Source organism: Oryx dammah, unplaced genomic scaffold (genome assembly GCF_014754425.2).
Source record: "Oryx dammah isolate SB20612 unplaced genomic scaffold, SCBI_Odam_1.1 HiC_scaffold_16, whole genome shotgun sequence".
NCBI classification, from domain to species: Eukaryota; Metazoa; Chordata; class Mammalia; order Artiodactyla; family Bovidae; genus Oryx; species Oryx dammah.
Window position 1 is genome coordinate 9,370,127 of NW_024070200.1, and position 12,181 is coordinate 9,382,307.

At 51.2% G+C, this 12,181-nt stretch overlaps 1 protein-coding gene across 1 annotated transcript; it reads right to left on the minus strand.

Annotated features, from left to right (window-relative positions):
* Positions 1-6,868: 6,868 nt before the first annotated feature.
* Positions 6,869-9,758, minus strand: TCL1B (TCL1 family AKT coactivator B). The gene is made up of 2 exons (XM_040257611.1): positions 9,597-9,758; positions 6,869-7,067 (listed from the first exon to the last, which is right to left on the minus strand). The coding sequence occupies exons 1-2, from the start codon at positions 9,756-9,758 to the stop codon at positions 6,879-6,881; spliced, it is 351 nt and encodes a 116-aa protein (XP_040113545.1). The 3' UTR covers positions 6,869-6,878.
* Positions 9,759-12,181: the final 2,423 nt, after the last annotated feature.

Sequence of the window (12,181 nt, forward strand, 5' to 3'; positions counted from 1 at the left end):
AACAGAAGTAGGTTACCTTTATTCAGGCAAGGAGGGGCGACAGTCGGCCTAAGGACCAGGCTGAGCACGGAGAGAGATCAGAGAGGCTCCATAGTTATAGGGAACTTTCTGGAAGTAATAAGGGAAACATTAATCAGGCGGGATGTTTTTGATATTCTTTAGTTGAGATGGCATTTGTAATTGGGCAGGGGGTGATAAGTCTTCTGTGCAGGTGTAGAGGGTGGAAGGTTTCTGGACAGGGGGTGATAATTCCCAGATAGATGCAACCTGCCTGGAGCATCAGGGCGCGACCTAAAATTCTGTTTTGTTTTCTCTGAAGTTAGATGATTCAGCAAGGGCCTTTGAAACTGTTGTTTTCTTTTCTAGGCCGAAAAGACTCCTTCACTTGCATGTTCCCAACTCAGGACCCCGTTGGCCAAACCAGGACTCTGAGAAGCATCCTTGTCCCCAGCTCTCCCATCCTCCCACATCTGCTCAGTACTAAGTTCCGTCCATTCTCTCTCCTCAACTACTGTTTCATCTTCATTTGTCTCCTTTCCGACAGCCTCTGCCTGGTGGGGCAAAGGAGAAGAGCCAGGATCGGGGAGCTGGACTACCTGAGCATCAGCCCTGACTTTACCTCTGCTGACCGTGGACGAGGGCACATTGTGGAGGCCCAGATTCCTCATCTGGAGCAGTGAGAGACAGCGGTGCCTAACCTGCCTCCTGGGCTTGCTTTAAGGATCAGGCTTTCACATTGCACTGTATGTTTCATCTTGAATCTGTAACATAAAGTGCTGTGGGGGTGGCAATGTATGTGCGTGTTCAGTTTCTCAGTCATGTCCAGCTCTTTACGACCCCAAGGATGGTAGCCTGCCAGGCTCCTCTGTCCATGGAAGTTTCCAGGCAAGAATACTGGAGTGAGTTGCCTTTTCCTACTCCGGGGGATCTTCCTGACCCAGGGATCGAACCTGCATGTCCTGTGTCTCCTGCTCTGGCAGGTGGATTCTTCACCACTGAGGCTGGCAGGGCATGGTGTAGAAGTGAGGGCTTTTCTAGCCTGCTCCTTCCTCCAGGCAGCCTCCCTAGATGCCCCAGGTACATAACACCAGCCCCCTCCTTTTTTTCCCCAATATTTATTTGGCTGCATTTGACCTTAATTGAAGCATGTGGGATCTAATTCCCTGACCAGGGATGAACCCGGGACCCCTGCATTGGGACAAAGTTTTAGCCACTGGACCACCAGGGAAGCGCCTCCCTTCCTTCTCTGGCCTCATTTACACTTAGTCCCGCTGCACAGTCCGTGGGGTGTGTGCTCAGACTCTGGTCAGACTGAGCCTTGATGAAGGAGGAAACAGAACAGGCTCTGTCTTGAAAACAGGACTCCATCTTAGGCCAGATTGTGGACTTTGAGCTATATGCCCAGTATCTATGGAAACGACATACCAACTGGAAAACCAGGCCCCAGGAAGGAAGAGCCCCAGGGCTCTCTGTTGCCTAAAAGAATACCCTAATTAATACCCTAATTATCTGTGTAAACAAATAGAATCATACATTCCATTATGCTTATTGGGGTATGACCACAAGCCTATTGATAATTGTACCTAGGCTTAAGGCATATGAATCATGGGTTAACTTTGATTGTATCTTTCTTTTTCCTTTGTTCAGACTAGTTTCAGGGAATTTGGGGGAGGTGGGTTTGGGCACTTACATTTAGCGTATATAAGGTTTTCACAAATAATGGTTGGGGTCCTTGGCTAACAGGAGACTGCCTTGGGCTCCATCAGTGTAATAAACTGCACTCCACTATCTGCATTGTCCTTCTGAGTGAGTTTGTTTCCCGGAACGCGTGGCTACAACACTGGGAGGCCAGGGATGTACTCTTGCCCATTTCTCTTTCCTTCCACTCAGCACGGGGCCTGGCCCAGAGTTGACTCTGTAAATGTTTGTGGAACTTGGCCAACTGCCCTCAAGGAACTCATAGAACTTGAGGAGAAACAGAGACCCGGATGAGGAATGTGGGCCAGGCAGAGATCTGGACACAAAGTCTGTCTCCACGGAGGAAGATGTCCAACGGGTGACAGTCTGGGAAGGGCCAGGCCTGGGCTTGCCAGGCCTGTGCCCAGCATCTGTTCCCATTGGTCAGTGGCTAGGCCATAGGGGTAATGAAGGGTTTTGAGCATTGCTCCTGGTTTGGGCCAAGTGGAGGGAACCCTCCTACAGAGAGCATCCTTCTCGGTCAGTGGTTCTGACATCCAGGGTGGCCCCAAGTCTCCTCAACAAACTAAGTCACCTGTCACTGTCCTCCACCCTTTACAAAAGGTTGATTTCCCCCAGTTTCTTCAGGACAACCTCTCCTTTGTTCATCTCTCAGAGTTCTTAACACAATCCCCTATAGCTGGTTTCAGTCTTCAGCTCCGGTGGGGCGCTGAGAACTGTCTTCTCAGCGTGCCCCATAGTAAACTGTCAGAGCTGACAAGTCCAGACTTCAAGGAGGCCACACCTCAGACCCACAAGCCATCCGTGGTCACAGAGAAACACACATTCAGGAACCACACAGAGGATGGAGGAGCCACACTGAGGACCTGGAGCTCGTGGGCAAACTGGAAGTACCCTGGGAGTGATTGCAAACGTCTTGCTGTGCTTTTTCTCTCTTTGTTCTCCCACGGGTCCAGCCTCTGTCCAGGATGGCCTGGAGCAGAGGGCAGACTTAGACTTTGAACCAAGGAAATGGAGTGAGATCAGAGGCTTTTGAGTTGCAGCTGGACTCTGCAGCAGGACAGCACCCTCAGCAGCCAGGCTGCCATCCTGTAAGAGGACTTACAGGCGTTTCTTGTCCTCAGGCATACAGATCAGCAACTGAGCTCCAAGACCTCGGGGGAGGCAGAGGGGAGCCCGCTGCTTTTCCTGCCCCAGGGTCTGGGGTGGGAGCGAGGGGAGGAGGGAGGGAGGTGGGAAGTCTTGTCCAGTAGGTCCTCCACAAATCTTCCTGTGTGTGGTGGGAGGCAGGATGCATCCCAAGGCCCCTACCCATCTGTTAGGGAGGAAAAGGAGGATAGAAAAATGAGCTGAGGGGAGGATGGTTTTCTTTTTTATAAATTTTTTTCTTATAATTTTCTAAATTTTTTTAAATTGGAGGCAAATTACAATGTTGTGATGGTTTCTGCCATGCATGCGTCTGTGCTAAGTCACTTCAGTCATGCCTAACTCTTTGCGACCCTATGAACTGTAGCCCACCAGGCTCCTCTGTCCATGAGGATTCTCCAGGCAAGAATACTGGAGTGGGTTGCCATTCCCTACTCTAGGGGATCTTCCTGACCCGGGGATCAAACCCGCGTCTCTCTCGTGTCTCCTGAGTTGGCAGGTGGGTTCTTTACCACTCACACCGCCTGGGAAGTCTAGTTCCTGCCACAGGACAATGCAAACCAGCCTAATTATAGAGAGATCCCCTCCCTCCCCTCCCCCATTCAACCCTTCCCTCTAGATCGTCAGAGTGCCTGGGAGGGCTCCCTGTTACACAGCAGTTTCTCACCAGCTATCTGTTTTTCACAAGGAAGTGTACATATGTCTAGGCTGCTTTCTCCCCTTGTCCCACCCTCTTTCGCCACCTGTGTTCATAAGTCCGTTCTCTATATCTGCATCTCCATTCCTTCCCTCCAAGCAGGTTCATCAGCACCACTTTCTAGATTTCACATCTGTGTTAATATACAGTGGTTTTCTCTTTCTGACTCGCTTCACTCTATAACAGGCTCTAGGCTCATCCATCTCACTTGAACGGACTCAAATTCATTTTTTATGGCTGAGTGATACTCCATTGTATGTATGTACTGCAGCTTCTTTATTCATTCATCTGTCAGTGGACATCTAGGTCTTTGCTTCCACATCCTGGCTTTTGTAAATAGCGCTGCTATGAACACAGGGGTACATGTGTCTTTTTCAATTATGGTCTTCTCCGGGTATATGCCCAGTAGTGGCATTGCTGTTGGTGGGAATATAAACTGATACAGCCACTGTGGAGGACAGTAAGGAGATTCCTTTAAAAACTAGGACTAAACCTGCCATCTGACCCAAGAGGGTTTTCTAAAGAGCCAGGCTGCCGGATCACACAAGCTTCTAAGTGGAAGGGGCTAGGCCCAGCCCCTGCTCTCAGGGTCTCGCTTTCTTAACCACTCTTCCGTGGTGGACTTGAGCCTTGACCACAGTGCTCCCCCCCCTTCCCTCTTGTGCAAATGTTCTTCCAGGGCAGCAGCTCTCAACTGGGGGAAACTTTCCCCCCATCAAGGGACATTTGGTAATCACAACTTGGGGAGTCGGCTGGGCAAAGGGATGTCACTGGCACTACACGGACAGAGACCAGGGATGCTGCCAGACAGCACAGGTCAGCCTTTCCTGACAGAGATGTATCTGCCCCAAAAGCTCACAGCGCTGAGCTTGGAAACTCTGCTCTTGGTATTAACATTCTAGGCATGGCTCTTTGTGTCATTTTAAAATTTGATGAATGCTTCTGAATTGCCCACCAAACCTCCAAGGTGTCTATAACAATCTACTCCCACAACACCTAAAAAACTTCAGCCAAAATCAAGGATACACATTTCTGAATTCTGAAACCTGCACTTCCCAACATCATCTCCTTTTCTGTAAATAGCCTCCTTCCTGGCTTTCGCCCATTCTTCTTTCCTTGGGGATTTCTTCTACAAGTTCCCTGTATATTCTGCACTCAAGTGCTTTGTATCTAGTCCTTTTATTTCCACCCTTGTTTTATAGCATCTTCTCACAGAAAATGCTGCGTTTGAGAAAGCTAATTGTCTGTCTTAACTGTCTTTTGCTTTCTCTTTTTAAAGTGTTTCCCGTCCTAAGATCGTGAACATCATCCCCTGGGCTTTCTTCAGTGACATCGTGGATTCATTTTTAAGGTTAGGACTTTCATGTTGATGATCTCTTCTCATGACTGATATGACACAATGAATTCCCTCTTTTTAAAATATATATTTATTTTGGCTGCACTGGGTCTTAGTTACAGCTCACAGGAGCTTTGTTGTGGCAGGTGGGATCTAGTTCCCTGACCAGGGATCGAACACGCGCCCCTACTTTGGGCGCGCCAAGTCTTACCAGCTAGACCACCAGGGAAGTCCCAAGGAGCGAATCCCCTTTTTGCTGTCACCGTGAAACTGTTGCCCTGCCCTCCATCCACACTGTCCTCTTCTTCCCTCTGGTTTCAAGAGCAAGACCCAGTCCGCGCCCGGAGTCTGCCTCACCCCTCCTTGCTCATGGACTGTTCCCTTTGTCATCCAGAGTACACGGGAGCCTCACTACCTAGGCAAGTGCCCACCTGCCGCTGGTTCTCCAGCAGTGACTGCCACAGTCTGCCTGCCTTTTCAGAGTCCAGCCTGGCAAAGAACTCATCCTCCATCCCCTTACCCTCCACCGCGGACCTGCTGCTGAAACGAGCCGATTCCAGCTTCCTTCCAGGTGTGCAAAAACACTCAAAGAATAATTGCAGTTCTACCTTCAGCTGCTGCATTCCTACACTAGTTAATCAATTTAAGGTAAGCGAGTCCACACAAAAGTTAACAAGCAATGAAGTTTAATTAACTGGCACTGGAGGGGACCCTTAAGGGCCAGCACTCACTTCCCAGGGTTGATTGAGGCTCAGGAGTGGACAGCCTGCCCAGTCCCTGGCTCCCAGCCAAAGCGGCAGCAGAAATGTCAGCCACGGGGCATCTGAGTCCCAGGTCCAGACCTGGCACCCGCACCCCGACGGAGCCTCCAGACGCGGAGTGGATGGCAGGCAAGTTTCCAATCAAGGTTGCGCAGGAGGCCGCGGGGCGGGGCCTGGTGGGCGTGGAAGGGAGGGGCTTGGGGCGTGGCACCTGGAGGATGGCACAAAGAGCACAAAGGGTGCAGACAACCCAAAGCAAGAGGAGGGATGGGAAATGCTGAGAGGACGGGGCCCAGCCCCTAGGTGTGCAAACCAATGAGCAGGTGCATAGGGATTCTCGCTTAAGACACAGGGCCAGCTGGGTCTGGGGGAAGACCAAAGGTGACGTCCAGGGACGCTCAGGTTTCAAGGGCAAAACCCAGTCCGCGCCGGGAGTCTGCCTCACCCCTCCCTGCTCATGGACTGTCCCCTTTGTCATCCAGGGCACACGGGAGCATCACTCCTGGGGGCGCCCCGTCGGAGCAGGACCAGGGGTAGGAAAGCAGGCCCTACTCGAGGCCCTCAGGGCAGGCTGCTGCCCATCTCAGGGAGAAGGCTCTGTGGGTCACCGCAGGGTCCCCAAAGGCCACTGCCATCGACCGGACTTGTGGCGCCCCAGTGCTAAGGTCGGCCTTAGAGTTCCGAGGTCAGTGGATCCAAGCTTGATCGCGGCTCTTGCCAGGCTCTGTGGTCTCAGGGGAAGCCTTCCAGCTCTCAGAGCCTATTTCCTTGTCTGTAACAGATGTTCATAGGTACACCTCATCCTTCAGAGAACTGAGTGAGAATCATTATTCAGTACTTTGTGAATGAACTGCGGTTCTGTCCCTGGTGGAAATCACTGTCCAATGGGGTTGGGACAGGGAGGAAAGGGGCGGTTATTAAAAACTCAAGAAACAGCCTGAGGGCAAGGTGGTAGGGTCTTCCTGAAAAGAGGGGCAGCCCTCCGCGTTGAGAGTCTCCAGGCCTGACCTACCAGCCTCATCAGTGGCTCCCACTTGGCAGACGTTTGAGGATCAGATTTTCCGTGGAGACGACCTGTAGAAGGGGAAGCAGTGATCAGAGCTCCAGGGGGCATGCCCTTCCATCCCAGTGAAGCCAACAGGAACCTGGATTTGTGGATTTCAAGGGACTGGAGAAGGGAATCCCTCTTTCCTTTGTCCCACCTCGCAACCCTGCAGCCACTACTTAACGGCCACCCCGCTCACGCGGGCCACCACACACTTGCCTGGCCATGGTCCACTATTTCCCAGAGTCTGGAATCCGTTCCTTGGTACCTTCGCCCAGGATAGAGCTCCCACTTACTGGGCAGCCCAGACACAAGCGGACAGCGGGGGGACCTGGGCATCTGGTTGGGTAACTGCCACAGATGGACCGTGATGTCAGATTCATGCTGGAGGGAAAGATGGGCCCCATTAGGGATGCTGAGCTGCACACACAACCAGGGTCCTGGATCCTCTGGCCCAGCTGGGGTGGGGGCACTGCCTGGAGTAGAGGTGGGATGGTCATGCTTTTAGAGTCCCACACCCAGAGTCTTAGCGCCATCAGCTGGGGGTTTTGCCTGGACCTGAGAGGACTAGCTCTTTCCAGGCCTCCTCTCTGGTACCACCCTCCCACAGACCTGCACCCCATCTTACCCCCTGCACCCTGAAAAGTTAGCTTCTGTTTCCAGCCCATTAGAAACGTTTAGGCCTACACAGAGGACACTCTTGACTGTCTGTCTTGGCCACTTCCATAGTTTTAAAAATTCTCTTTTTAAAAACAAGATATCCATAGAGCTCAGGACCTGGGAGTGAAGGATTTTCCCACAAAATTATTTTGTAGTTTTGATCATGGCCATCATTACTTATGAACATCACACACACAAAGAAAATTTGGTCAATGCAGAAAAGTACAGAAATGCGGGAAAGTCATCAGTCAAATGTAACCAAAGCTCCATGTATGATGCAACTATTAATAAATGTAAAGGTTATTTTACAGAGTTTTCTATCAAAGTATTTGTCTTTTCTTAGTGATGAACACCTTTCCGAGTTAAGAATCTAGCCCTTTATCAGTCATACAATTTGCAAGTGATTTGCCTTAGTCTGTTGTCCTACGATTTTTATGGGATGGGTTTTGCAAGAGGGATATTTTGAACTATGCAGCAAAATCTCTTTCCCTTTGGATTCTGGCTTTAAATCAGGTGCCAGCAAAGTATGGACCCAATCTGGCTCACCACCTGCTTTTGTAAATAAAGCTTTATTGCAAACAAAAATGTCTTCCTTTGTGTGTTGTCTCTGGCTGTGTTTGTCCTATGAGGGCAGAGTTAAGTAGTTGCTCTGAAGTCTTTACTGTATGAAAGCTGAAAATTTTTACTATCAGACCCTTCACAAAAAAGTTTGCTGATCCTTGCGTGAGATCACGCTCAGAAAGCTATTTCCCATCCTAAGACTGCATGTGAAAACCCAGGTCTACTATTAAGAAATAATCATTTTAAAAATTGAAAACAATGCTCACTCTCCAGTTCCCTTCCCCCGCTCAAGGCTAAATTATTTGAAGAATCCATTGTTTTCCCACTGAACACTTTTGTATGCTTTTTAAAAACGTACTAAACTATTTTGTCCGAAATTTTCTGCATGCTTTATTGGGTGGAGGTATGGGAAAGACTTTCAGTGTGCTCTACCAAAAATTTTCTGGATAACCTATTCGAAGATTGTTAGGAAATGTGTTGTGGTTAGGATTTCCCTGATAGCTCAGACAGTAAAGAATCTGCCTGCAATGCAGGAGACCCGGATTCGAACCCTGGGGTGTGAAGATCTCCTGGAGAAGAAAGTGGCAAACAATACTCCAGTATTGTTGCCTGGAAAATCCCAGGGACAGAGGAGCCTAGCAGGCTACAGTCCATGGGATCACAAGAGTCGGACCCAACTTAGCAACTAAAATACAGTGAATTGTTTATTTAACACCTGGATAAATATTTACCATATTTGTTGTTGTTCAGTCACTAGGTTGTGTCCAACTCTTTGTGACCCCATGGACTGTAGCAAGCCAGGCTCCTCTAACCTCCACTATCTCCCAGAGTTTGCACAAATTCATGTCCACAGAGTCAGTGATGCTATCTAACCCTCTCATCCTTTGCCACTCCCTTCTCCTTTTGCCTTCAAGCTTCCCCAGTATCAGGGTATTACCCTGAAGAATTTATATTTCATCTCTCAAAAGTGTGCTGTGATCCCAGCCCCTAGTTTAGGACAGCTGTTTCCAAGTCGATTATCCTTATCACCTGAGGAGTTTTTCAAACATCTTCGCCTCCACTCAAGGCTCCTGAATCAGTGTCCAAGGTAGGGGTTCTAGGATACATCGTCTCTCAGATGCTCTGCAGGCCATTCAGCCGGTGACCTGTCTCAGTGATTCACTTGTCTCATGGTAGATTATTCCCATTTTGCAGTTTAGGAGTCGGAAGCCAAGGTAAATTTTACCCTGTGGGCCCGCCCGCTGCCTCTAGGTTGCAATGCTTTTGCTTGTGCTAGTCTTTTGTCTCCTTTCTGATCCTGGGAAACTCCTATGCATCCTGCAGGGCCCAACTGAATAGTCACCCTATCAATGAAGCCTTCTCAACACGCACTAGCGGCAAGACTAGGTAAGCTCGCTGGCGCTCTCCTTCTCTTTCTCTCTCTCTCTTTCTCTCTTCTCTCTCTCTCAGCCACCCCACAGAGGATCACATCACCTCTGGTCGATAAGCTCTGTCTATGCCACTCCAGGCAGGGGCTTCTGGGGCAGGATCAGCACGCTGAAACCCACGCAGGCCGAGTTTTCCGGCGCCAGTGAGAACGCCATCCTCTCACCTCTATTCTGGGCCCTACTGCAGAATGTGCAGGCCCTCATGAGCTGGAGTCGCGCGACAGCACTGCCCTTCCACTGGCTCCCCTCCGGCCCCAGGACTCACTGTGGTCTCAGGGGCCTCGCGGCCCAGAGCTCGGTGGGAGGGACTGATCTGGAGAGCCACAGCCACCCAGATCCTCCCCTTCTCATCCTTGTAGACGCCAGGGCTCTGGAACCACAGGTAGCAGGGGGGCGATCCGACCGGCGGAGAAGCTTCGGCTTCCATCGCAGGGCTGGGCCTGGGAGCCTGGGGCACACTTGGAGACTCCCGGGCCTCAGCCTCCTTAAGAAGATGGGCGTCTGCGTGGGGCGGGGCCAGCTATCCTGGGGGCGGGGCCGGTGACCCTCCGCAGGGACCGCAGGGCCCAGGGAGTCCCAGGTTTGAGGATAGGAGGGGAAGATAAGGGGCGGAGCCAGAAGGAGAGGAGCTGCCTGCCTCTGGGGTCCGCCACCCGGCGAGCTAAAGAGCGTGAGTCTCAGGAACTAGGCCCACCCGCCTAAAGGGGCAAGGAGTGGAGTCAGGAGCCTCAAGGACATGGACAGGTAAGAGACTCCCCAGGTACGAGGCCGGGCTTCCCAGGTGGCTCAGTGGTCAACAATCCACCTCCCAATGCAGGAGACGCGAGAGACAAGGGTTTGATTCCTGGGTTGGGAAGATCCCTTGGAGAAGGAAGTAGAACCCGCCCCATGGACAGAGCAGCCTGGCGGGCTACAGTCCATGGGATGGCAAAGAGGCAGACACAACTGAGCCCGCAAGCATTCCTTTTCTCAACTAGAAACCGCCATCCCTACCTGACAGATGTGGAAACAGGCTTGAGAGGTTTAGTGGCAGGCAGAGGAGGAAGGTGAACCCAGCTGTTCCCGGCTATGACGTCCATGCTGTTTCTCGCCTGCCTTGGCCAAGTCTTGCAGCTACGTGGAAGAGGCAGAATGAGGACTAGGGAGATTCAGAGTGGCTGCTGATGAAATGGAGGGGGGCTCCAGGTGGAGGCTCCGAACACCTCCCCATGGTGGTCCAGAGGTAAGGAGAGGAGGCCCCCATGAGCAAAAAGAAAAATTTCTGATAGTGTTCAGTTCAGTTCAGTTCAGTCGCTCAGTCGTGTCCGACTCTTTGCGACCCCATGAATCGCAGCACGCCAGGCCTCCCTGTCCATCACCATCTCCCGGATGCACCTACTGACCTGGGGAGTTCCTCTTTCCATCCTATCATTTTGCCTTTTCATACTGTTCATAGGGTTCTCAAGGCAAGAATACTGAAGTGGCTTGCCATTCCCTTCTCCAGTGGACCACATTCTGTCAGACCTCCCCACCATGACCCGCCCTTCTTGGGTTGCTCCGCAGGTATGGCTTAGTTTCATTGAGTTAGATGAAGCTATGGTCCTAATGTGATTAGATTGACTAGTTTTCTGTGAGTATGGTTTCAGTGTGTCTGCCTTCTAATGCCCTCTTGCAACACCTACCATCTTACTTGGGTTTCTCTTACCTTGGGCGTGGCGTATCTCTTCACGGCTGTTCCAGCAAAGCACAGCCGCTGCTCCTTACCTTGGAGGAGGGTATCTCCTTACCGCTACTGTTCCTGACCTTCAACGTGGGATAGCTCCTCTAGGGTTGCTCCTCCCGGCCACCGGCCCTGGCCTCGGGCGTGGGTGGCTCCTCCCAGCTGGGGGTGGCTCCTCAGGGTCACCGCCGCTGGCCTCGGGCGCGAGGTGATAGTGTAGCCGCTGAAAATGAACAGAGCTCTTCGCTGATCACCGTTCTCTCCTGTCGTGTGCTCCATCCCAGGTTCCTTGGACCTGCACTGGCAGGCGATGAGAACAGAAATTTGGATCCTTGACCTTCAGCTGACTTTTGTCCATATCATGTTTGAGATACGATAGTGTTTCCTGGCCAAGTGTCCATCCGTGGTGCCTGCAGTTGGAAGGATTCACTCTCTGGGGTGGGTGTCACCAAAGTCTTTGCAAGCACTTGGATCTCTCCAGAATGGCTCCCGGCAGAGCCTGCCGAGTGTAGTCATGCCTGAGCTGGAGGAGTCCAGCAGAGGGCGCCCTTCACAAGCCTTAAGTCGGGGTGTCCTGGTGTTGGGGCACTCAGCCTAGGGGGATGATTCTAGACCGCAAGAGGGCACGGAGCAGACCTTGGAAGGCTGGGGCTTGGTCGCCAAGATCTCTGCGTGTTTTGCTTGTCTCCTCCCACATACTGAGCCCAGACTGGCCAAGGAAGGCCAGACACTGGGAGCCTGGAAATAGGATAACCTAGATGGGGCTGTTCAGCAGCATGAATAAAGTCTTGGAGTGGGGACATTCAGCATGCATTTGGAGATCAGAGAATAATGAGGATTAATCAGTGCTGAGGAGGCAGGCTCATAAGATGATGTGTGGGTAGGTGGATGCTGAGGCTGCCTTGTAAGAATCTAAAATACCAGTCCAACCAGTTCATTTTTATCAAGCTGATCAGGAGCCATGACAGTGTTTGGGAAAGGGAATTGGCATAAGTAAACACTTGTTAGACTTTTTGAACTAATGATGAAACAAAAGGGTGACTCAGTCATCAGTGACTACTAGAAGTGGACTAAATGGAGATGGTTCAGGTAGGAGTACAAACAAGAACTTCCAGATTCCAGCTCTGCATATTTCAAACTATCAACAGAAT

Excerpts from the sequence above, each read along its gene's own strand:
- TCL1B (XM_040257611.1), bottom strand. The coding sequence starts at position 9,758 with ATGGAAGCCGAAGCTTCTCCGCCGGTCGGATCGCCCCCCTGCTACCTG. Across the intron at positions 7,068-9,596 it reads GCGAGGCCCCTGAGACCACA|CATGAATCTGACATCACGGT; the intron begins GTGAGTCCTGGG and ends CTTTCCCTCCAG.